At 39.7% G+C, this 25849-nt stretch overlaps 2 protein-coding genes across 2 annotated transcripts in view; one reads left to right on the top strand and one right to left on the bottom strand.

Moving 5' to 3' along the window:
• Positions 1-18972, top strand: part of prkdc (protein kinase, DNA-activated, catalytic subunit) — a 32593-nt gene extending 13621 nt beyond the window's left edge. The window contains exons 39-86 of the mRNA XM_084406084.1: positions 206-373; positions 925-1052; positions 1148-1355; positions 2336-2514; positions 3013-3181; positions 3421-3486; positions 3568-3631; positions 3802-3950; positions 4063-4200; positions 4289-4408; positions 4491-4634; positions 4800-4951; positions 5257-5388; positions 5515-5626; positions 5782-5909; positions 5997-6146; positions 6240-6413; positions 7136-7234; positions 7381-7591; positions 7754-7946; positions 8121-8327; positions 8470-8585; positions 8671-8802; positions 8919-9092; positions 9274-9485; positions 9566-9704; positions 10571-10759; positions 10916-11140; positions 11328-11436; positions 11540-11642; positions 11798-11960; positions 12130-12304; positions 12390-12574; positions 13481-13661; positions 13831-13988; positions 14383-14594; positions 14667-14754; positions 14980-15123; positions 15942-16149; positions 16284-16351; positions 16435-16655; positions 16751-16843; positions 16960-17040; positions 17158-17229; positions 17338-17539; positions 17689-17877; positions 18124-18263; positions 18520-18972. Of these exons, the coding sequence (XP_084262210.1) occupies positions 206-373; positions 925-1052; positions 1148-1355; positions 2336-2514; positions 3013-3181; positions 3421-3486; positions 3568-3631; positions 3802-3950; positions 4063-4200; positions 4289-4408; positions 4491-4634; positions 4800-4951; positions 5257-5388; positions 5515-5626; positions 5782-5909; positions 5997-6146; positions 6240-6413; positions 7136-7234; positions 7381-7591; positions 7754-7946; positions 8121-8327; positions 8470-8585; positions 8671-8802; positions 8919-9092; positions 9274-9485; positions 9566-9704; positions 10571-10759; positions 10916-11140; positions 11328-11436; positions 11540-11642; positions 11798-11960; positions 12130-12304; positions 12390-12574; positions 13481-13661; positions 13831-13988; positions 14383-14594; positions 14667-14754; positions 14980-15123; positions 15942-16149; positions 16284-16351; positions 16435-16655; positions 16751-16843; positions 16960-17040; positions 17158-17229; positions 17338-17539; positions 17689-17877; positions 18124-18263; positions 18520-18724 (7275 nt within the window). The 3' untranslated portion in view covers positions 18725-18972. The remainder of the gene's footprint in view (positions 1-205; positions 374-924; positions 1053-1147; positions 1356-2335; positions 2515-3012; positions 3182-3420; positions 3487-3567; positions 3632-3801; positions 3951-4062; positions 4201-4288; positions 4409-4490; positions 4635-4799; positions 4952-5256; positions 5389-5514; positions 5627-5781; positions 5910-5996; positions 6147-6239; positions 6414-7135; positions 7235-7380; positions 7592-7753; positions 7947-8120; positions 8328-8469; positions 8586-8670; positions 8803-8918; positions 9093-9273; positions 9486-9565; positions 9705-10570; positions 10760-10915; positions 11141-11327; positions 11437-11539; positions 11643-11797; positions 11961-12129; positions 12305-12389; positions 12575-13480; positions 13662-13830; positions 13989-14382; positions 14595-14666; positions 14755-14979; positions 15124-15941; positions 16150-16283; positions 16352-16434; positions 16656-16750; positions 16844-16959; positions 17041-17157; positions 17230-17337; positions 17540-17688; positions 17878-18123; positions 18264-18519) is intronic.
• Positions 18892-25228, bottom strand: garem (GRB2 associated, regulator of MAPK1). The gene is made up of 6 exons (XM_084406085.1): positions 24866-25228; positions 23784-23924; positions 23016-23146; positions 21626-22813; positions 20550-20719; positions 18892-20446 (listed from the first exon to the last, which is right to left on the bottom strand). The coding sequence occupies exons 1-6, from the start codon at positions 24984-24986 to the stop codon at positions 19594-19596; spliced, it is 2604 nt and encodes an 867-aa protein (XP_084262211.1). The 5' UTR covers positions 24987-25228; the 3' UTR covers positions 18892-19593.
• Positions 25229-25849: the final 621 nt, after the last annotated feature.

Here is a 25849-nt window from a genome sequence, read left to right as displayed (position 1 = left end):
TTTGCAAATATACACGACAATCTGCACCAGTTGTACATTATAGTCTTCTCTTATTCTTGTAGTGGCATTTTTTTATTATTATTTTTTTTACATTGACACTGTAATATGGTAAAGACCAAAGCTAAATCTGGAAACGGTGCATGTTTATGGCATTTGGCAAATGGAGTCTATATTAATTTCTTCATATCTTTCTCTCTGTGATTAGAGCCAGGCTCTGATCATGCTGCCCTTCTTCACTGCATTACCCAGCATGCCACTGGAGGAGCTCAGGAGGGCTCTGGAGACGCTGGTGGCTACACATTTCCCTATGCAGTCAGATGAATTCCCCCGGGGATCACTTCAGTGCAACAACTACATGGACTGCATTCGCAAAGTGAGATGCTTAAACTGGATATTCATTTTTAGTACATTATAATCTTTCATTTCAGAGGTGGCCATATCTTTTCAAAAAGTATTCTTTTGCTCCTAATTTCACCTGCTATAATTTCCATTGAATGTACTTTGGAAACTAACTCTAACCAATCTTTTTAACTCAAACCAATCAATTTAAAACTTTAAAACATATTGCTTTAAGTGCTGTAATTTTCAATATTTTCAATAAATATAACTCATCTTTATTAAGTAACATAGGTCCTATACCCAAGACTATATTTTGCATCTTTATTTTATTGGGTTTGGTTTCTTAAAGATTTGTTATATTATCTGATTTTTTTTTTTTTTTTTGTAAAAAAAAGTGTAAAAAATGTTTATTATCCTCACTGTTTCACTTTTACAATTTCGTTATACCTTGCTTAATCAGTAATTTAAACAACATTTTGTTGTCATTTAAACAACATTTCTTTTTTTGAAATAAACAGGGAGAACATAAAAAAGTATCTTTTATGTTAAATGATAATAATTAGTCCTTCATTTTGGTAACGCCAGTTTTTAGAGGCCCTGCAGCTGTCTCAGAGTCCTGTGTTATTGAAGCTCATGGCTAGAGTTCTGTGTCGGGATAAAAAACATATCATGGAGGAACTCTTTCAGACCTGCTTTCAAAATATTGCTCGCCAGTAAGTACCAAAAATTCCTGTTTATGTGTCTATTATTTAAAGTTCATAGATTTATTTCTAAAATGCATTTGTTGCATATTATTTCTCTTTATCAGGTCCCAGTTGGAAAGACAGGTTCTTCTCCTCAGCACTATCTACCAGTCATTTCAAGTCAAAGATGTTCCTTCAAACTCCATGCTCATGGGTCTTATAGACAGAGTCCTTCTACTACTGGCCTCTTACTGCAGCCCTCAGGCACTCTCTCAGTTCTTCATTACTAATATTGCTGATATCATGTCTACTCTACAGGCACGCTTCACTAAGGTGAGTATACTATACTTAAAGCGATTCAGATGCGCTCAAAACTAGTGATGGGCGCTTAACTTTGCGAATCATTTGTTTCGAACCAGTTATTCGGCGCACGTTTCAAACTGACAAAAGTCACATGATTTCTGTAAACGAGGCTTCGCTACCTCATAACGGTTCTGAAATGTTTCGAAATTTCAATAGTTCGCCCCTAGGGGATGTTCTATAGGGGGCAATTTCTGTAAAATTTCTGGTTTTTACCTGATCTTGAACCAGGCTTATAAATGTTTATACATTTAATGGCACATTAGTATAATAAAAAGCAAGAGTTGTAGTTAATAGTCTTTTATTGGCCTGATTAACCAAGCTCTCCATAAAGATAAAAAACATTACAACCATAACAATTTAACAAAACAACACATCATAAAAACACTTGATATTTAAAGGCAGGGTAGGCAATTTCGGAGTGGCTAGCAATAGCAGCTTTAAAAGCATAAGATCCCACCCTCCCTTCAGAAGACATGAACGTACACAGAAGATTCTGCAAAGTGTCATGAAACGAGTGACGGTGTTAAATTATTAATAATGAACGTAAACAACTTACTGAGCTCTAGTTGTTCCACGTGGAACGCGCTGATGACGCGTGATGTCTGCACGAGGTATAGAAATACATATGTTGACAGGTTATGTTGTTAATTGTACTTAATAGATTGCACTTTCAAAAAACCATTTGCAATTAGTTTGTAAAAAGTGTTTTACGCTTGTTTGAGCTGATTTTTTTTTGCTACATTTACACCGTTCTGACCAGCAGAGGTCACCAGCATGTGGCAATTCGAACGCTTTGAAACACTGAATCATTTTGCAAATGCAAAGCAAATGATTCAATTGATTCAAAGTTTCAAAAAGCTTTTTTTTCCTCCCATCACTATTCAAAACATGTTTTTGTCTTTTCACTCATTCATTCTGCTATTGTGTCTTTCCTGTCATATGTCCTCCAGTCTGTGGAGTCAGTGTTTGAGAGTCAGATTATGATGAAGATTGGTTGTTGTAAGCTGTTGGAGGTGTTATACTCTCGTCTGCCTAAAGAGGAAGTCTATTCTAAAAACTCTGCTATCAACCAGGCCTTCTGTGGCACTGGCAGTGCAGAAGGCAACGAGCTTTCCAAGAACCTCCTCAGGTATGTTGAGTGATATGACCATTTTCTTTTTTTTACCTTCAAGAGTATATATAACACTTTAAATGGTAAACTGATTAAGTGTTATTGACACTCTTGTGCCCCTTTGATGTTAACAAAGGAATAGTTTTCTACAGAATTCCTTAGACTGGAACACAATTTTATTTTATTTTTTATAAAGTCCTTAAAGTCAACATGAAGTTAAAATTGACAATTCTTAATTATTTATAGAGTATTGCAGTGTATTGGAGGAGAGAGAAGTACAAGATTGGGAAAGGACCACAAGCCGGAACTTGGGTCGCCCAAAGTGCTGTTGCGCTATATGTCGGTGTGCTACCCACAAGGCTGTGGCTCAGACATTATAAATGCTTTATCTGTGTTTTAAAAACTTTAACTTCCACTTTCCCTCGCAACTGCATTTCTTCAGTCTCGGGAATTCAGGAGCAAACTGCAAAAATGCCACAATAAAGTATAATTTCTGATCAATACAATATATGTCAGATTGTGTTTTGAGGCCTTCACTGAGAACATGGCAGGAGAGACAGTCCTGCTGGAGCTGAGGAGACAGTATCACTGTGCTGCTTATAACTGTACCATCGCCCTGATCAGCTGCAGCTTCAACGAGACCAAGTTCTATCAGGGCTTCCTCTTCACTGAGAAACCTGACAAGGTCTGTTACTGCGCACAATTTTTTTCCCCCATTTTTACAATTTATTAATGTATGGTATTTGTTCACTTACCATTTATGTTCTTGGCAGCCTAGTTTATCAAATAACCATAAAAATTACTCTTTCTGTTGGTCACCATTTTACATAAGAAAGGCACACACACATTCCTAGTGAAACAGACTCTCTCTGATAGAAGTATAACCTTTTCTGTAGGTGAATTTTGTCATTTGATATTTTCCAGAATCAGTTCATATTTGACAACCTTATTGATACACAAAGGGTGTACAACTTTCCTATAGAGATTGATGTAAGTAAAGCTCTTAAACATATAATATGATATTTGTACTTGTTTTGAGTTGTTTGGTATCATGTTTCCTTGCATTTACAGGTCCCTATTGAGAGGAAAAAGAAATATGTCATGATCAGGAAAGAAGTGAGTGGAGAAAACGGAGGTAGGTTGACTGAGATATTCACAAGCTTTTTAACAACTGCATGTTTACAAAGATAAATGCCATCCACTAATATTCATGAAAATGCTGTTGTTGTTGTTGTCATCATGCATATTCCTTGTAAAGCAGTGCAGGCTCCCATCTGCTCTCTTAAAACTCTTGTTCTTTTTCAGATGCCCCTGTATACCTCTCCTCCCAGTCCTACATGGCAGACAGCAGTCTCAGTGAGGAGATGAGTCAGTTTGACTTCTCCACTGGAGTTCAGAGCTTCTCCTACAACTCCCAGAATCCTTCAGGCGAGAACAGCTCCAGCAGGACTCGAGTAGGTCCTTCCGTAGTAGTTTTCTATAAAGTAGAGGTCATCCGTTTCAGAATATTATCTCTAAGATTATATAATAAATATTTTATGAATAACTGTCTGTCTGCATTATTAGGAGCGTAGGGAGGTTGTGTCTCAAGATGAGACTGTGGAGCTGGAAATGGATGAGCTGAATCAACATGAGTGTATGGCCAATATGACGGCACTGCTGCACCACATGCAAAGGAACAACATTACCCCTAAAATAGAGGAGGTCTGTCTCAGCATGACCTCATGGCCATGAACAGTTTTGCCTAGATTTTGTGAGAACACTGTCAGATATGTGCTATGTTTTGTTTTAGGGTGTGACACCTAGTGTTCTTCCTCCCTGGATGAAGTTCCTGCAGGGGAAGCTGGACAATCCATCCACCCCTCTGAACATTAGACTCTTCATAGCCAAACTCATCATCAATACCGAAGAGGTACTGCCTCAGCATTTTCATATCTCTGGATTTATTGATATGTTGTTTATGTGTTGCTTTTATTGTACATCTTTATGTCCAGATATTTCGTCCGTATGCGAAGCATTGGCTGGGCCCACTGGTGCAGCTGGTGGTTTCCAGTAGCAATGGAGGAGAGGGCATTCACTTTATGGTAGTGGACATTGTGGTGACTGTCCTCTCATGGGCCAGTTTGACCACACCAAAAGTAAGTATGAGAAGGTATTTTTATAAATTGCGTATTGACTTCCAATCTGTCTGTATGTGTGTAGGTACTTTTTTTGCAAAGAAACCTGCATATGAAAATTATGCAGGTATGTTGCATACTTTTTAATCTAGTTTGTCTCTTTCCCTTATCTCTCTCACCATTTAGGGTAGCACAAGAGATGAAGTTTTGGCCAATAGGCTCCTTGGGTTTCTGGTTAAGAACTGCTTCCACACCAAACGGGCGGTTTTCCGCCACAATCTGGAGATCATCCGCACAGTTGTGGAATGCTGGAAGGACTGCCTCACAATACCCTACGAGTAAGAAAACAGACATTTAGATTGTTTGTTTTTTTCCCTGGTTCGTAATAAATTTGATATGCTTCTATTATATCATTATATAATCTTTTAGAAATTTAAAAAGAGCAGCCCAGGTTATTTTTGAATGGCTTAATATACTTTATTTATTAACTGTAGTTTGTAAATGTAGTGAAAATATTTCAAATTGAGAGTTGCTGAGATTGCAGGCTTGGATTTTTGATGCCAGGCTAAATGACCATGCATGAGTGGATGGATTGCAAAATCCTAAAGATTTTTTCCCCTTTTTTCCCCCTTTCCTCCTATAGATTGATATATGAACGGTTTGCTGGAACAGATCCCAACAGCAAGGATAACTCTGTTGGATTGCAGCTTTTAGGTATTGCAATGGCCAATAATCTTCCTCCTTATGATGCTGCATGTGGCATTGAGCACGACAGGTAAACATTTTTTTAATTGTATTTTATTATTATTCATTTTCTCATACAAATGTGATTGATGTTTTTTTTCTGAAATTGTACATTTGTATTAAAACCAATGTTGTTCTGTTACAATTTTTCTTATAGATACTTCCAGTCACTGGCCAACAACTTATCATTCATCAGATATAAGGAGGTGTATTCAGCAGCTGCTGAGATCATTGGGTTAATCCTAAACTACATGACTGAGCGAGAAAATGTATGTGTGGCTGTTTGTTCCTGCCCAACTATATCACATTTGTCACCAGAGTTATTTAGCTTTCGTTTAATGTATTATTGTGGAATATGATGGTTGTCTTTAGATACTGTAGTGTCCAGTAAACTTACTATTGTTTTTGTTTTTTTACGTGGTAGCAAAATGAAGGGCCCTTATTGAATATCACTATTACAAAGCTCATGGATTTGAGGAAGAAGGAGGTGGATGACAAATTTATTGTTTGCCTAAGCAAAGTGTCCAAACACTTCCCACCTTTGGTGGATCGGTGAGATAAAAAAAAATTCCATCTAGTCTTATCCGATAAAAGCTAAAGCATATGTCTGTAAATAATGTTTGTTTTTATATTCCACAGATTCGTAAATCCTGTTTTTTATTTGCTGCCAAAGCTGCATGGGATATTGAAGACACACTGCCTTGAATGTGTGCTGAGTCGTGCTGATGTCATCCCTGAAATCTTCCTGCACCTGAAGACCAAAGGCCTCACACAGATCATGAGCCACAAGTCAGTTAATACTGCAGTAGCTCACGTCTCCATTGTTTTACTTGTGTTATAGTTGAGATAAACCCTCTTCATATCACACGCTGTGTCTTTCAGAGATGAAGCCAGACAGCGTGTTTGTCTGGACATCATACATAAGATCCTGGCATGTCTGAAGCCAGAAGAGCTAAAGGAGATTTTGGGAACTGTCACAGCATTTGTGTCTCATCCTTCTCCTGTCTGCAGAGAGAGAATGTATGACATCCTGATGTGGATCCAGGACAACTACAGGTAACTGACTTTACAAGCCTCCCCTTCCATTCAGTCCATTCATCTCATCGACCCATTCATCGACTTTTGTTGTTCATTTCTCTCTATATGGTTCCCATGAGGTTCTTAGTTTTTTTTGTTGTTGTTACAGTTACAGTTTTATGATTGAATGTGTTTTGCATTTACCATTTCATCACAAATTAAATGCACTCTACCATTCAAACGTTTAGGGTCGGTAAGATTTTTTATCTTTTATTTTTCATTTTAATTTAAAGATTTTTCATTTTTAAGTCGGTAAGACAAAATACAGTAAAAATGATAGTATTGTGAAAAAATATATTTAAAATAATTGTTTTCAAATTAAAATCTGTAATGGCAAAGCTGAATTTTCTGTCATTACTCCAGTCTTTAGTGTCAGATAATCATTCAGAAATCATACTAATATGCTGATTTGTTGCTCAAGAAACATTTTATGATTATCAGTGTTGAAAACAGATAACTGCTTAATATTTTTGAGGAAACTGTTATAAAAAAAATTCATGATTCTTTGATGAATAGAAAGTTCAAAATAACAGCATTTATTTGAAATATTTTTGAGATTATAAATGTCTTTACTGTTACTTTTGATCAGTTTAGTACATTCATGCTGAATAAATAAATTCTTTAAAAAAAATAAATTCATACTCACAGTAACCCCAAAAATTCCGAACAGTAGTGTGCATATAATAATGGTGTGTTTGCAGTGATTCTGAGAGCAGGGAAGACAGCACCTCTGTTGAAGTGCTCGGTACAGCTCGGGAGAGTCTCCTCCAGGGGCTGACAGATGAAAACCATGGCTTACAGTAAGCAGACTAGATGCCTGCTTTGATCATTTCATTAAACTTTTTCACACCTTTGAATAACAAACGCATTAGCATTTGTGCATTTGAATCTCCTCACTAATCACCCTAAAATAATTTCTTATATCCCTATGTGATTTCTCTTTAAGGCTTTATGTGCGCAATTTCTGGAGTCACGAGAGCCGTTTACCTCCAGACACTATGGAGCGCATGCTTGTCGTGCTGAAGTCACTGTATTCATCCCGCATTGAAGAACAGTTCCTCAGTCTGGCCACTGACCTGCTACTCGAGATGACCAGTCACAGCCCTGACTTCACACGCAACATGTTTGAGTTTCCACTCTCTGAGTGCAAGTTCCAGGTAAGAACTGTTACTTATTACCGGCGCATTTCAAAAGTCATATCTACATGCTGTGTATTTTACCTGGCTCTTGTAATCATACCTAGTATTTGATTAATTCAAATGGAAGTTGTTTTTGCAGACCACAATTTCAGTGCTTTCGATTCTACTCATCTATTCCAGGACTACACAATAGACTCTAACTGGCGTTTGCGGAGTACAGTCCTCACGCCGATGTTTATGGAGACCCAAGCCACCCAGGGCCCTGGCACTCAGGGTCCAGAGGCTGCAGGAAGCCAGGCATCCACAACAAGCGGTCAGATCAGGGCCACACAGACGTCCCTGGAGTTCTCCCAGACTCTGGCTCCTGGTGCAGGTACCTCATGAAAATAAAATGAGTTTTAGTTCACCTATATAGTGTTGTTCAGTGGATTTTGTAACCATAGACTCAGATCTGTAGAAAAGATGTGGGGGGGAATTTCTTTTTGAAGGATAACTAATGACAATTCACTATATCTTTCTGTGTAATAATAAACATCTGTTCTTTCAGGACGCCGTTCAGCATATAACTGGTTAACCGGGAGTAGTGTGGACACACTGGCTGATTATTCCCTTTCATCTGATTCTTTATCGTCACTCTTGGTGTTTGAGAAAAAGAGATCAGAGCGGCCCCAGGCTTCCTGGAGAGCCGTGGGTGCAGGGTTTGGCTCTAAAAGGCTCAACGCTGCCGGTGACGAGACAGACAGTCGAAGTGCAGGTCAGTCACCAAAGATAAAGGAGAATGCGTGAATACATTTGATTTCTGACAATTCCCTATGATTAAAGGTTAGACTTGACTAGCATTAAGCAGTAGAGACTTCCACAGCAGTGAAACTCTGTGTTGGTTGGTTTTCAAACAGCTGAACGGGAGCGGCGTGCAGACATTCTGAGGCTCAGGAGGAGATTTCTAAAGGATAAACAAAAGGAGAACATCAGATTTGCCAAGAAAGAAATCCAGTCCCAAAGAACAGAAAGGGTAGCTCTTTTTCATAGATAGACATTTGCATTATAATTTGTTTAAGTTTTTTTTATTACTATATTCTCTTTTCTGTGTTGTACAGAAGAGAAGAGCAGATCTGAAGATCCGTCAGGATGCTCAGGTCACACTGTACCGCAGCTATAGAGTTGGAGATCTTCCTGATATTCAGATTCAGTACAGCAGCCTCATCGCCCCACTACAAGCTCTGGCACAGGTTCACTGTGATTCAGGATTATACAACAATGTGGTCAAGATGTGTTTGAAAGTAATTGACTGAATATAAAAAAATGCACAACAGAATCAAAGTTTTTGTTTAAATTTGTTTTACAGAGGGATGCCACACTGGCGAAGCAGCTGTTCAGCTCACTGTTTGCTGGGGTGCTGGTTGAACTGGAGAAATCTAGTAAAGAAACGAGCAACATTCTAAAGGATCTAGTGCAGACCCTGAACAGCTTCCTCAACATGAGCACTGTCTACTTCCCCCCTTTCATTTCTTGTGTGCAGGTGTGTAGTACACACTTGTGATAAGAGATAAGACACAATGGCTCTGTTTATAAGCTAGTGAACAAGGCATCTCACTAGGGCTGAACAGAGCTTGAATATTACAAATCTTGAAGTAAGACTGTTGTCCTGTTAATTGTATTATTTTCCTGTATGCAAACACATTTTATACATTACATTACAGGATATGAGTTATCATCATAAGGCCCTTCTTGGTGTTGAGCCGGCTCTTGTCAGTGCCAGCTGTCTCGCCAGTCTGCAGCAGCCCATTGGCATCCTGTTACTGGAGGAAAGTTTGCTTCATGGCACTGGAACATCAGAGGAACCTCCCTCGAAACGAGCTCGAGGCAAACGAGAGCTGCCACCTGACACAGAAAGATGGATCCACCTCGCCAAGTAAGATCAAAACTCCCTCATAAATGTTCGACGCGTTCACCATGTTTATCAGTTCTATACTGATTCATATTCCTCTGTAGACTTTACAGGTCTTTGGGAGATTATGATGTAGTCAGGGGAATCTTTAGAGGCAAGATTGGTACAAAGTCAATAACATTCACGGCCCTGCAAGCAGAAGCAAAGAGTGATTATGCTGAAGCTGTGAAGCTCTACAATGAGGTATTGATGTGTTTTCTTGGTTACAAACACACAATGGGAACAAAAACAGATTCAGAGTATGCTTTTTGCTTTAAATGTTTTTAAATGTTTGTTAGAGAATAAGACACTATCAGATTTTCACTACATGATTATAGTGGCCAAAAGAATTCATGATAATATTATCACAATGACTGTAGAAATGATAGAAAATAGAAAAGAAATAAATAGATAATGCTATCAGTCAAATTCATCTTAAACTGAATCACTAAAGTGTAGAGAGGCAGAGTCCAAAAGTAAAAAAAAAACTCCCAGAATGGAAAGCTTTTTTCGTGTTACGAGGAAGTGTTTCACTTTCATCTGTCCTCTCCTCTGAAATGATTTGGTTACACTTTATTTTGATAGTCCAATTTAGACATTCTACTAACTATAAGTAAGTTTGCAACTACATGTCAATTGTTAGGTTAGGGTTAGGTGTTAGGGTTTGGGTTAGTAGAATATGTTGACTTGTATTTGCAAAGTTACTTAGTAAGTAGAATGTCTAAAGTGGACCATCGAAATAAAGAGTTACCAATGATTTTCTGTGGCAGTAGTAGCTACACACCGTCGTCTTCAACGGCCAGCATTCAGTTGCATACCTACTATGTTGGAGTGTCAACCAGATGTTACTGCCACTGGATTATTTATGAAATATCAACATTACATCAATATTTTATTTTTTAAATATCACAGTCATTGTCAAAACTGGTATATTCTGACACCCCACAGAGAATTCTAATTTATGAATATTTAATATTTACACTCAGAACATTTATCTGAATTTCTTTAAATGCAAAAGTGCTTTATATCTGACCTTATCAATTTAATTGTGACGTGTTGTTTTGATTCAGGCTTTGAACAAAGAGGACTGGAATGATGGAGAGCCCACAAACACTGAGAAAGATTTCTGGGAGATTGCTGCGCTGGAAGCCTATAATCACCTGACAGAGTGGAAATCTCTGCAGTACTGTGCCACAGTCAACATTGATGACAACTCACCCGTCAAACTAGAAAAAATGTGGACAGAGCCATTTTATGTGGTACGATTTTTAAGTAATTTTGAGCAGTTTCATTTTGAGCTATTTTTTCATGGTTGTGTCACCACAAGGAGTAACTAATCATATTATCTGGAATCTCACCTATTATCAAATAATATAATATCCTGCAGTAATTGCTTGTGTTTATTTCTCTAATAGGAGACATACCTGCAGTACATGATGCGTAGTATGTTGAAGCAGTTGCAGCTGGGCGAGAGAACTCAGGATCTGCTGAGCTTTGTCGATGCTGCCATGAAGATGGAAGAGCACAAGATCATCATGGAGACCCATTACAGTCAGGAACTGAGTCTACTGTACATCCTGCAAGAGGACTATGACAGAGCCAAATACTATGCCAATAACTGCATGCAAGTCTTCATGCAGGTCAGTTTCAAACCATTGAGTTGTTTCACAGAGGGTAGGATGTTACATAGGCATGCAGACAGACACACACAGCTTCTATTTGTCCCTATGTGATCTGTCCTGTAAAGAGGGGTTTTTCCCTTTCTTCAACAAAAGGCATATATTTACATACCTGATTTTTCTTTCCACATTACATGGTATCATGTAGAACTACTCAAGTATCGACCCACTGCTGAACCGCAGCCGTCTGACTGTGCTACAGTCTGTCCAAGCTCTGACGGAGATCCAAGACTTCCTGAATTATATCACTGGAGAGGGTGAGTAATTGATCTTAGTAAGGTTGGTTGAACGCTTGAAGATTTATAACCATGTTGTGGGCTTTCAGCAGACTAAATTATCACTGTATCTTGTTGCTCTCAGTCTCATTGAATTCTCTCAAGTTCATGATCAGACGATGGACCAGCAGCTATCCGGATGCTAAACTGGACCCCATGAATGTTTGGGATGACATCATCACATCTCGGTGATTTACTGCTACTTTACAACACCTCACTGGGAATAAAGATTTCTCAATGCTATTATAGTGAAGAAGTGGTTCACCACCTTGAAAAGTCTGAAGTGGAGTTAATTATGGAGTTATTCAAATGTCCCAACCATGCTTTCATCTTTGCTTTTTAGTTGTTTCTTCTTGGATAAGATTCTCGAGAGGCTGACTTCCACCCCTGAAAACAGCATGGAGGTGGACGGTGCGGAGCAGGCGAGTGGAGAGGAACCCGGAGGGCTGGTGAAGAACTGCAAATTCAACATGAAACTCCAAATGGCAAACAGTGCATGGAAACAGGTGCTCAGGGTTTTCAAAGATCAGTGTTGGTGCCTAGTAGGGGACCGAATAGATATCTAATTGTTTTCAATATCAGTCATTCAAGCTTATCAAATGCTTCATGTTTAAACCACCTGCAATATTACTTTTAAGAAACAAGCAGAACGTAATGTGTTAATCTTGTTGACAGAATAACTTTCCGGTGGCATCCAAGCTGTTGAAGGAACTTCACCGTGATGCAAAGACTGATGGTGCCTGGTTGCTCCGCTGGGTCCACAGCTTCAGCCGTTTTACTCACAGAAGAATTCCAGGCCTTGGATCTGCTGAAAAGATTAATGCTTTGCTCAAGACTGTTCCACTTTTGAGTATGAATCATCCACTCTTATCATATAGATTACACACCATTTCAACCCTCCGAGTCCATGATTGACGCATTACTGTATTTTACAGTGGATGCTGAGAGACAGAGTGAAGGCTCATCTGCTCGGCTGCTCCGTGACCAGAAGATCCTTCTGGGCACCACCTATGACCTCATGGCTAGCGCTGCAGATCGCAGTCCCTCTGCTCTAGAGACTCTCGGGGAAGATAAAGTACAAAAGATTCTCCAGCTTTCAATGGCCTCATCTGTCACCCAGGTAATGAGTTATTTAGACATAGCTTTCTGGCATGTATTGCTTATTGAAGTCACAGATTACAATTGTTAGAGATTATTTAGATGTATTTTTGGCATTTATTCTGTACATTTTGAATGTCTTCAATATGAAAAAGCAAGGATCAGCAGCATGGTGCAGATACACTATCGTTCAAAAGTTTGGGGTCAGTAAGAGTTTTGATTTTTTTTTTTGAAAGAAGTCTCAGAAGAAAGAAGAATCATTTGTTAAAAAATGCAATATGTGAAATATTACAATTTATAATAACTGTTTTGTATTTTAATATATTTTAAAATCCTTGCGATGGCAAAGCTGAATTTTTAGCACCATTACTCCAGTCTTCAGTGTCACATGGTCCTTCAAAAATCATTCTAATATGTTGATTTGATGATCAAGATGAAGAGAAAGTGCAAAAAAGCAGTTTTATTTGAAATGGAAATCTTTTGAAAAATTGAGTGTGTCCTTTCTGAATAAAAGTATTAATTTATTTTTTACAAAAAATATTACTGATCCCAAACGGTAATGTAAATGTTTGCACCATTTTAAACAGGTGAACAAATACGTTTCTGCCTCCTGAAGAAATATTTCTTAAATATCATTAATTTAGTAGGAGCCTGTCCAATGTCTGAAATCAAGATTTTTATGCTTACAGTTAGTGCACAAATAATAATAATAATAATAATCATGATACATGCTAATTCATTAAAGAGCTGTTTTAATGACATCTGCCATTTACCTATGGCATTTTAAAAAAAGAAAAAAGAAAAAAAGAAGATGATAAAATCATTTTGCCATAATTTTGATAACTGCATGTTTGCTTGTTGTGCTCTAGCTGTTGATAACAGTTTTTCTCACCCCAGTTTGGATCATGGGTGTTATTTGTCTGCTCAGGTGGTAGAGGGTCTGCAGATGCAGGCTCTGGAGTTGTTGCGAAGTGCTGCACGTAAGGCAGAAGAGGAAGAGCAGTCCTTCAGCCAGCAGCATGTGCACACAGATGGTATTGTGGAGGCCTACATGACCTTGGTCAACTTCTGTGACCGAAGACTAAGAGTGAGCGAACAGAAAGAAGAGGGTGAGACAGCTGTAGACCAGTACAGCACCCAACTGCTCTCATAAATACAGAGTACCCTACAAATGTCTCACAGGATTTAAAATGTCTTTTTGTGATTTCGTGCATGCAGGTAGTGGGTTAAAGTGCAAGTTGATGTACTTACAACAATACCTTTGACGTTTGATTTTAGCTATCAGTTCTAAGCTGCAGTCCTTGCCTGGACATGTAGTAAAGATGATGCTGAAGGCTCTGAAGCTCAACTCAGATGAGGCCAGGCTCAAGTTTCCGCGTCTACTGCAGCTAGTAGAACTGTACCCCGCAGAAACCCTGGACATGATGGTCAGAGAGGTGTGAGATCATTTGCTGCCCTAAGTTCATAGATTTTAGGATTCATGTACAGTATAGTCAATCAGCAAATATGGCAAATAAACCCTGATGCAAAGTGGAGACCACAGATGGTCCAGAAGAATTTTACTGTGTCCACTTAGCATAATATTGTTTACATGGTTAAATTAATATTTAGAGATTAGATATTTTAGGGGAAAAGGTAAATATGAATGAATAAGGCCAACATAAATAACTACTTGGGTGAATCTGAAAATGGCATTTGTAAATATCTAATACATTTAGCAAAGCTAAAGATTTCGATAGCAATGCCTCATCATTCATCTCCTCGTGAAGTATTACATTTTGAGCAAACTGGTTTTCTCTTCTTTTCTTTTTGTTGTTGTTGCCATTTTAGGTTGTTAGTGTGCCTTGCTGGTTGCTGATTGGCTGGATCAGTCAAATGATGGCTCTTCTTGACAAACCACAGGCAACAGCAGTTCAGCATGTTATAGAGGAGATCGCAGAATGCTATCCTCAAGCCCTCATCTACCCGTACATGATCAGCAGAGAGAGCTACACCTTTGAGGAGTCTGCAAGTGGTCAGAGGAACCGGGAGTTTGTTGAGAAGTATGTAAAGGTCTGTTCAGTGACTTTGGCCTTCCTGGTACTGAGATGTGAAAACTGTTGTTTGTGTTCCAGGCTGAAGTCATTACTGGATAAAGGCGGCGTCATTCAAGAGTTTGTAGATGCCCTTCAGCAACTTACCAACCCTGACATGCTTTTCAAGGTACAAAAGTCCTTTTCCCTATGAGTCTTGCCCCAAACTCCAAGTGCCATTGGTTGAACCAGTTTTGAGATGTCAAGCCCATTCGAGCTGCTTAAACAGATGCAGGTTCAGTTGGTGCCTCTAGTGGCACAGAAATTAATTACACACTTTCTCTTCAACTTACTGGGACATGACAGTTTTATGGCCTGTTGTGGTAGTTTTGATTCTCAAGTAATGGTTTGGCAGGACTGGTGGGGTGAGGTGAAGAATCAACTGGACAAACCAAACATGGACGCAAAGAAAACGAAGCAACTCTGCGAGGAAATGACTGGATGGCTTGGTGATTCGAAGTCTCCAGGACTTGGATCTTTCCGAAGAAAATTCATTCAGGTTCACAACTTACAGTTCTTATACTTGTGTACAGTACTCATACAATATCAAATCACAAAGCCTGCAATTTAATTAAATGTATGTGATACATATTTCCGAGTGAAGCGCAGTGCTGGTTTTTTTACATGCATGCAGCTCATTATCCAATATTTTCAGCATCACAGAGTGGCTTGGTTGGCAGTAAATGCTGCTCTGCACAAACTCATCTCTGCATCTGTTCTGAGTTTGGGTCATTTATAACGTGCATTTGGGAATGCAACATGCGACAACTTTTTTCCCAAACTTGTAATAAGAAATGCTTATAAACCAGATCTTGCCAACAAAAGAGCACCTTTAAGGGCTCCCTGTGGTTTTCCTCCAAAATAAAAGCTTGATGGTTTAACTGTTGAAATTAAGACAGCCATTAGGATATTATTATTGTAATTTTACAGTTGTGCTATATAATAATAATCATTACTATAATACTCTTTATTTGAGTGAAATATTACAGTAGTCATATTTCTTATTTTGTTTAATATTTTATTTGGTGATAACAATAATCATAATAAAAATAAGAATTACTATTGCATTATTATTATTATTTTATAGTCATATTAATTAGATTCCCCCTCTCCCCAAATGTACAGCCCTACCTAAACTAAATATTTGATGTTTTAGAATTGTAGTGTGTTGTTGTTGTTGATGATGTTGTTTATATGTAAACTACCTTCTGTTGTTTGAAGATAATTCATCAGATCTCTGCTTGTTTCTCTGTATTTCTTGAATGGATACATATTTTTGGTCTACTGTTAAATTTTTACTGTATGTGCCTGTCACAGAAATACTGTAAAGAAGTGGAGAAGCTGCTTGGTTCCGGTGGGTCCAAGTTGTATGAAAGGCGAAAGGATAAGAATTTCCTTCAGCAGGTGGACCACATGGCCGCCTCCATGAAAGGTTTCCAGAAGGAACCAGGTAACATGAAGGAATATTCACCCTGGCTAAGCAGCTTCAAAGCAGAAATGCTTCAAAATGAACTGGAGGTACCAGGTTAGTTCAAAACTTTCTTACTTTTACTTTTTCGTAAATCATGTCATTTGTTTCTCATTACTTTAATAAAGTTCTGCATGTATCATAAGTGTTTTGTCTTTTGAAGTCAACTGGTTCTGGTCTTCCCTCTACAGGTCAGTATGATGGCAAATCGAAGCCTTTGCCTGAATATCATGCCAAGATCACAGGTTTCGATGAAAGGGTACGAGGAATAATGTTATCATTATTAGGTGTCATTTTGACATGTATCTTTCAGTGTATTACATTTCATCTACCCAACCTTAGGTAAAGGTTATGGCATCTATTCGGCGGCCGAAGCGAATCATCATACGAGGAGATGACGAGCGGGATTATCCGTTCCTAGTGAAGGGCGGGGAGGACCTGCGGCAGGACCAGCGCATCGAGCAGCTCTTTGGCGTGATGAACATGATTCTCAGTCAGGACACTGCCTGTTCTCAGCGGAGCCTGGCACTCCGCACTTACGAGGTCATTCCCATCAGCAGCAGGTACTAGGATGGGCTTCTCTTGATTCAAATTGTGTGCTGGGCTGTCCTTAACTGTTTTTTAAGGGTTGTTAACAAATGTCTGCTGACATTTACAGGATTGGCCTGATTGAGTGGATGGAGAACACCTGCACTCTGAAGGACTTCCTTTCCAGCAGAAGGACTGAACAGGAGCAGAAGACAATCATGAAGTGAATATTTATTCATTTTCCTCAGCAAATAAAGCAAAAGGTTTATGCCTTCATACCTTGCAATTGATACTCTGCATTGAGTGAATCAAGTGTTACTTTGTTTTAATGTATTTTAGGCCCAATGATTTATATGATGACTGGATCAGCAAAGTTGCTGGGAAGGTGGAAGGCATTAGACGATATGCTGAACTCTACAAGTAAGTTGTCAGTTCATTTAACCACTTGTCATGGGTCAGTGTGACTCAGTATTCTACAATGGCTATAAAATATGACTTATCATTGTATAAATTATATTAATACTTAATCCACTACAGGAAAGCAAAACGAGTGGACACTGTGAACAACTTTAGGAGAATTGAGCAGATAGTGCCTGATGACTTGTTAAAGTATGCCATCATTTCTCTCTGCATTATACACAGGACAAATATACCATCAGTGTCACATTTGAACAAAGTCTAAAAGGAATTAATGATGCCATGAATGCTTGTTTTCAGGCGTGCTTTTGTAAGGATGAGTACCACACCTGAAGCCTTCCTTTCATTGCGGTCCCATTTCAGCAGCTCTCATGCTGTGCTCTGTGTCAGTCACTGGATTCTGGGCATTGGTGATCGGCATCTCTCTAACTTCATGATCAACACAGAGACGGGTGGCATGATCGGCATTGACTTTGGTCATGCTTTTGGATCAGCCACACAGGTGGGTGTTTTGTCTTGTATTCATTAGTATGTTTGACTGACCGAACAATGAGTCTGTAAGGTGACGAAAGCACAGCTACAAACAGTTACTGTACTAATTTAGAGATAAAAGATTGATAAACAGCTTGACTATAACTTTGTTGCATGTAGTTCCTCCCAGTGCCTGAACTGATGCCATTTAGACTGACACGGCAGTTTATGAACTTGATGCGACCCATGGGCGAGTCTGGCCTCATCCAGAGTGTGATGGTACACTCACTGCGAGCCTTCAGAGATGACCCAGACCTGCTGCTCAACACCATGGATGTGTTTGTGAAGGAGCCTTCACTGGACTGGAAGGTAGAAGAACTCAAAGCAGATTTTAAGCCTGCAAACAGAAACAAATAGCTTGCTTTCCTTTTTGCCACATAGCCCATTGAGTAATCATCGAAGTGATCTGTCCTCATCGTAGACATGTTTCACATTTTCCATTTTCTAGTTTCCCACTTAAGAGTTGATGTCTATAACAAGCTTAGACATTATTGAATCAGTATCAAAGAGGCAGGCTACTTGTGAAAGACAACACCATTATTCCTCATGTTTCAGAACTTTGAGCTGAAGCAGCTGAAGAAAGGAGGTACCTGGACAGAGAGTGTGAACACCAAAGAAATAAACTGGTTCCCTCTACAGAAGGTCAACTTTGCTCGCCGGAAGCTAGAGGGAGCCAATCCCTCGGTTATAACAAGGTAGGTCCAACCACAAAAACCTCTTATTTTTGTGGATTTCTGGCAAATAAACATGGCTGTTTTAAACATTTACATTGGCAACATATCATGATGTTTTGTAATTAAGTTCAACCACTTGATTACTTAAATGATTACTTTTCATTATAATTCTTGTAAAGACTTTAAAACCATTTTCTTCATGGACAAAATAAGAATGTACCAGTCGTATCTTATACAGAAAGACATTTCTAACCATGTTGATTGGTTAATGTTCTAGTGAAGAGGTTTGTCTCGGATTTGAGAAGACCCCGGAGTATAAAGGAATGTTGGCTGTTGCTCGAGGGGAAGAACAACACAATATACGAGCTCGACACAATGAGAAAGATCTGAGTGTTGAAGATCAGGTAGATTGCTTACTCGATCAAGCAACTGACCCTAATATATTGGGCAGGGTGTGGGTAGGCTGGGAACCGTGGATTTGAACCAAATAGTGGGTGGCATAATGAAGTCCAAGTTTTTTTTGTACTTTTCAAAATTTTGTAAACCTTTTCTCAAATTGTGGCTTATAGACCCGCAGCTACTATCAAAAGACACTGGTTTATAGCAATGTTTAGCTATACTGCAAAATTTAACGAGATTGTTTATGAAGTGATGTTTATTAAAAAAAAAAAAAAACTGTAGCACACAGTTGTCAATTTCCATTGCACTGCATTAAAGGCATCCAGCCATCAAATAAAACATCTATATGTGTCATTGTCATACTGGAGCCTACAAAACCAAAGTGTTTGAACAGATATAAAAGGATAAGACTTCATCCTCTTCACTTTTGTTTGACACATCAGCTTTCATCAAATACTGGGGTAAAAATGATGGGAGCATTTTAATTTACAGTGAGCCAGTGACATAACCAAGTTATAATATTCAAATATTAGTTCTTAATATGGTAAAGCAATAAGTTAGTCTTACAGTTAGTCTACAATAAGTAAAGAAATTACCTAATCAATTGTTAATCATCTTTATTGATCAACATCAAAAGAAACTTAGGCCACAGTTGGATTGGGTCAGAATAGCTTCAGGTTTTTCCCAAAGGCTTTGGGTTTGAGCAAATAAAGTCTGTTGTGCAGGTACCGTAAGGTCAGAGAGATTACATAAATGGGTACAGGTTAATACACAAAGCAATCAATATATAGATTTATATACATGTATATATTAACCAAAATGGCTATTACAATATTACAAGACTGCATAGCATTGAGATACAAAACTGTCTAATGCAATACTGAAGACCAATATTTGCTACTGCAGCAAATTGCATGTGTTTTGCTCTTGACTGCCTTGCTTTTGTTCAGCCTTACATTTTGGGCCTCCAGCCATTAATAAACTGCATGAGTTTCTTCACTTGAAGTTTGCTTAGCTTAAAGTCTTCTGACAGAATCTCCTCTGTTAGCTGCAGGAGCAAGTTTCCATCAATTTTTTCTTGCACAAACAAAGAGACAACATCATCTGACAAACCAATGAACCGTAGTGACTTAGAAACCTCCTCAATGGAGATACCTGATAGATTACTTGGTGGTTGCCAAGACAACCCTGTAGCTCCAGGACAGGAAATGGAGAATACATCTGTAGTGCCGTGATGTGGCCTTTCAAGCAAGCAGCTTTTGGACTCAAGTTCCAGGACGTCCGCATCGGCCGTGGCTGTAATAGCAGGCTCAGCATCTTTCTTTGTATCGTTACATTTAGGGGTTCTTGGAGGCAAGATAGGGCAGGACTGGCTATGCTTAGTGTTACATTCCTCTGTGGATTTGTCTCTGCACATTTCCATGGTATAGCTGGTGGACTTGGTGCAAAGCTGTGCAGACTGGGAAACCTGTTGGGCCTTGGAGGCCACAGCACTTCCCTCACAATTTGCTCGCCTATCGAAGTCTAACAAGCCTGAGGGACAAGCCTTAGGAGTACCAGGGGTCCTCTTCCGAGGATAACTAGAGTAACTCCGGCAGTGAGGCGACGGGAAGTCCTCACCTTTATATGAGTCACCCCCAGAGAAATCGTTAGGCCAGGAAAGGCGGGAGAAAGAGGCATCTACCGAAGGACTGAGGCAAGGGAGAGGCTTGGAGCCTTCACTGGAATCTGGTCTGATCCAGTTACATGGGTAACATGCGTGGTTCTGATCATCTGATTCACTCTGAGATTCGCCCTCTCCAGCTCTGTTGAGAGATGGATAACAGGGAAGGTAGAAGAGGATCGTTTTAGTCTTAACTAGTGCAGTTCACAAAAACTAATGTTCAATCAAAACAGTGTGTAACTCACATGTTGTGTAAGCCGGACGAGTAATAGGATAGTGTTGGGCTTGGGGAGCGGGTATCTGTCTGACGTGGCTTGGCAGGAGGGTATGGCACTGTGGCACTGCTTGAGCTTGCCTGCTTGGAGCTTCTCGGTGGAATCGGTGGAGCATTCAACAATCGGCACTCCTCCTTCACCTGCATAGGTGACAAAAAAACTAATTAATGGCTCTAAAATGTGAATGGATACAGATTTCTTGAGACAAACTGCAAATTTATCAACTAGGCCTTAAACCAGAGGTCTTCAATCCTGCTCCTGGAGGGCCACTGTCCTGCAGAGTTTAGTTCCAACCTGCTTCAGCACACCTGCCTTTGAATATTCAAGCGATTCTGAAGAGCTTGATGAGCTGATTCAGGTGTGTTTGATTAGGGTTGGAACTAAACTTTGCAGGACAGTGGCCCTCCAGGAGCAGGATTGAAGACCTCTGCCTTAAACACTTTAAGGTTAACCCAGTGCTAACCTTTGTTCCTACTTGGAATACAATTAGACCTTCAGGGATTGACCAACAGTACACAAATAAGTCACTATGTAAGCACAGAATAAACTTTGGCTTATCTGTGAGTGTGAAACAGACAAAAAGCCCTAACATCATAGATTTTTTTGATCATGCGTATCAATAAATTAAGATTTCTACAAACAGTTTAATGTAAACTTTATATTCAGGGTTCCCACTTTTTCAGTCAATGACTTTTACAGTCTTTTGTGTTTTAATGGATAAGGATTTTTAGAAATGTTTTTATTCAGTCTGTTTTGCTGGTGAATCTTTCACTATTTTGTTAACCCTTGCCTAAACCAAAAGAACTGTCTCAAAAGAACAATTCACTCACAAATCACTATTGCTTGCAAGCAAGTTTAACTCTACACAAATTGTTTTCCATGACCATCTGAACCCAGATATTTGCTACATATTATCAAAAATAGTATACGCTACCGTTTAATAGTTTGGGGTCGGTAAAATTCTTTAAATGCTTTTGAAAGAAGTCTCTTATGCTCCCCAAGGCTTTATTTATTTGATAAGATTAATCTAGTAAAAATGAACTCACAGCTTCAGACTTTGGAGGCACTGGTGGTGGAGGTAGAATGACATCTGTGCCAAGCAGTGCGCTTGTAGAACCTGCTGTGGAGAATGGCAGTACAGTCGTGCAGCCAGAGACAGTAGAGTTTCCCCGGACACCCTCAATGTGGTCTAGAACAGGTCCAGAATTCTTAACATGATCCAACCAAAGCTCCTCGTATGGCACGTCTGGTTTAAGGGAGCCTGAAGAACTCTCCAGCAGCTCAGGGAACCGATAATCTGCATCCGGCGGTTCTGCTGGCACACAATCTCCACATAAGCTAACGCAACCCTGAAGATTCACCTCGCTGTTCCCATGAAGATTGTTTCCGTACACACAGACAGACAGGCGATGAAATGACTGTGTGAGCTCATCTCGGGCTGAACTTAGAGAGCTTGGCAAATGCACATGTGAGGGGCAGCCATTGCTCCCGCTTCCACTGCTGTTGCAGATGGCGCTCCCACATCCCGTTCCTCCGGCGCTACTTTTTTTCGGGCTCTTGCCGTCCTCAATCCAGTCCACCCGCACGTCACGCACTGCCCTAGAGTAGTCGTCAATGTCAAACTGCTCCTGGCAGTAAGCAAACCAGCGGTGGACCACTGTCTCCAGCCAGGCTTCTCCTTGAAGCAGCCCTTCAGGCACCAGTAAACGTGGCAGTGCTGTGGACACATGCAAGGGGAAATGCACTGGCAGTATTTTGTTCGAACGTAACGCACAACACACGACCACTGTCTTAGTCTGGATGTTGACCAGCTTGTATCTGTGGCCTTCGCGGATCAAATGGAGGTCATACGGATTACGTGGCGGGCTGCTGGGCACCGTGACATTAACGGGTAACCTGGTCTTCTCCACAATTGTGCGAATAGTGTGTTCTCCTTCCTGCATCTGCAGCTCCAGCGGGGAGCAGGTACTGAAGCGACCACGGCACTGGAAAGGCAGGCTGATGCTCTCGTTGGTGCGGTGGTTCATGCAGATTAGGCAGGGCATCTTTCCACGACCAAGCTTACTGATTGAGTTAAGCTTGCCGATGCGCTTGAAGAGAGTGTTGAAACGTGATTTTTCTCGCGATGTTTTGGCATAGAGGATCTCAGCCTGGCCCATTAGTGTCAGCTCATCCCCAGTGCTCAGTGTGATGTTGTAAACTTCCGTGTCCTCATTGGATTCTCCTGATGCCATCTAGGAGAAAGACATAAGCAATTGAACACATCAATGAAAAAAGATGTAGTCAAATAATGCTAGTCATACAGAAGACCTTTGACTGCCGCCAATCTTAATATTAAGGCAAATCGGTATTTAAAATTACAAAGACAATGCCTGAGATCCATCCTGATAAAGGTCTAAATCAAACACAGTGGCTGCGGTGAGCACAAAACCAGACCTTGACATTGAAGGTTATTTCCTCCATGACATAAACTCGCTCAGGGAATGCTTTGGCCACTTCCTCCACGCTGTTGAAGTACTGCACAGGCTCCTTAATGTCCCTGTCCTGCTCCAGCAGCTTAAACTGGCCTGTGACATATAGTAAAACAGAGCCATTATGTAACATCATGACAAGGATAAAGCATTGAGTCAATATGTTCATTTCAGTAACCTAAACATAAATAGATTGGATTTCAAGCCAGGCCATTTCCGTGGAAAGCAAAGAAATAAATTATATAAATTTGGGCATAATAAACAACTCCAATTTAGTGTTGGATATAATTAATTTATATAATTGTTAATTTTTATTCCTTGAACTGAAATAAAACCAAATAATATTTTGACAAATTATATAAAAACACAGTAAAATAGACTGTTAACTAGGTCTGTATGAATCAAATCCAGGGTTTTTAAATTCTAAGGAAGGTCTTGTTTCCTTTAAGTGGCCAACTGACCCTCTCCACAGCCAGAGAGGAATGTCAATATGAAAAGACCAATTAGCTAATGAACTCCCAACTAAAAGCAGATGGGAAATACAACAGCACAGATCTTCGCGTTTTCTGTTTTAATAAGTAGCAATAAAACAGTGAAACCTAGCTGACTGAAACCTAGCTGACTAACTTTTATTTCCTTTGTCTTACTTGCGTAAAATACATAAGGTGTCAGAAAGAACAGAAGATGTTTCTTAAAACAGTACATGCTGCATTACAGCAACTGAATGGCTTACCCTCATAATGGACAGGGATCTCGATTTTCGGTCCGATGACATAATGGCCCTCCTCTAGGCTATGGGCGGTAATTGTGGTCCACTGCCGGCATGAATGAATCAAGAGGTAGTCATTTTCTCTCAGCCCTTCCACCGATTCCCCTGAGGCGAAACACAATAGGACATCAGTATGAAACAGTGACCTTAATAGTGTGTCGTTTTGTCAAAATAAAAATCAGAGCAAAGAAGCAACAAGCTTAAGGATATAATTAAGTCCACAATGAAACAGATCTAAAGAACAGCAGTTGCAAAAAACCCACTAAGGTCATACTTTAATCTACTTATATAATGACAGAGTACACACAAACTAATAGGTGAGATGGGTTACTTTTGTGTGCCTTTAGCTCTGTTGTACCCAATGAGCGCATAAGGGTTTAGTTAGTGAGTCTAATGATAGGCTAGTGCCCCAGTTCCCATAATGATAATGATCTAGTTCCTCTGATATTATGACTTCCTCAATCTTTACACACAGCACTGAACTCAGCTCACACACAACAGCACTTAGAGCTTACTTTAAGCACTTTATAATAAATAAACAACTTATTATAAAAAAGTGTATAGCCTATTATTAGTGCTTTACATATTTTAATTTCTTGAGTATTTCTCGCACCTAAAGTTTCAGAATTGAGGAGGTTGCAGTCTAGTTCAGAAAACCAATGAGTTTTGTAATAGATGATAAAAATGAAATGTTATAAGGTCGGTGTTTGACTGCATGCAGTCTGTTATTTAACACTCTGGCCTCTGGCTAATTTGCGTTAGCTTGCTAACATTCGTGCCTCACTTTTCTGCCTTTTATTTGGCTGTTTGGTCTTTAACTGATTCAGAACAACTAAAAACGCATCACTTGTAACGTAGACTGTGTAAAGCGATGGCAGTAAAGCCCCCGGTTTAAAGGTATTCCGCTGTGTGTGTTCATGGAGTGAAGGCTCGCGTTAGCCTAGCGCGCGAAGCGGCTAATGATTGGAATTCCACAGGAGCGCGACCGCCCACGCGCAGCTGCCGCTGCTCCACACAACACAAACACAACTCAGGACAAACCTTACCGCTGTCCAGCTTCACAATCTGTGGCAGTCTGTAGGCACTAACAAGTCTATCCAAAGGTAGTGTCGTCGTACTCCACGTTACATCTTTCAAACTGTTGTACAGCATTGATCCAAGGTCCATGTTAGCTGGCTAACATCAGCACGTTAACCCACCGCAGCATGCATCTGCAGTGAAGAACGGCTCTTTCATGGAGAAAGCTTCGTTGGATGTCCTTTTGTTAACTCAAAGGCAGTGGATTGTAAGTGAAGCCATGTCAGCCGACTGTCTATTTACATTGACAGGAAATGCCATGTATCGCATACCGTAGCGATCTCGGAGCTGGAGTGGCTATTTCCTCTTCCCAGTAGCTCCAGCGGTTGCCCGGGCAACCAGCGCTATAATGGTTGTACCTAGTGTAGGTTGGTTCTTAAAACATTTAATAGTATGCAATAATAACTACATCAAAATAAATAAAATGCAAGGGCATCACAAATATGTATTTAACTGGAAGTTTTTTGTGTGAAAATGTATTAGATTTAAAATGATTTCAAGGGCTATTTGGAAATGAACAAAATAGGGATTTGAGTCACTCCACTCTACCTAAATCTCCTTTATGGACTGGATAGGCGTTTCATGCAAAGCTAAACTTATTTAATGCAAAGGCCTAGAGCACTATTATTAGCAACTAGACTCAAAAATAACTCTTGTGTTCTTGGTGTGCCGAGGTGGACAGTAACAAAGTAACGTTACATTTACTTGAGTACTGTAGGGGGAGACCAGGGACAGTTGTAACCCTATGGTTGTAACACGTCGGTTGTAACACTTTGAATTCTTTGTGCTCATGCTCCGTTAGTTTCCCTCCATTCTTGCTAAAAGGGAGCCACATCTGAAACTTCTTGACGGAGTTATATAAAAAAGGTTGATTTGAGGTAAAAAAAAAAGTACTTTTTTTTCTGATGGACTTTTTTGGATGCTGTTATAGGATCAAATGTCTATGAATTCAA

Source organism: Rutilus rutilus (assembly GCF_951802725.1).
Source record: "Rutilus rutilus genome assembly, chromosome: 3".
Lineage (NCBI taxonomy): Eukaryota > Metazoa > Chordata > Actinopteri > Cypriniformes > Leuciscidae > Rutilus > Rutilus rutilus.
The sequence above is the reverse complement of the archived record's forward strand: the minus strand, read 5'-3'. Positions and strand labels throughout refer to the sequence as shown.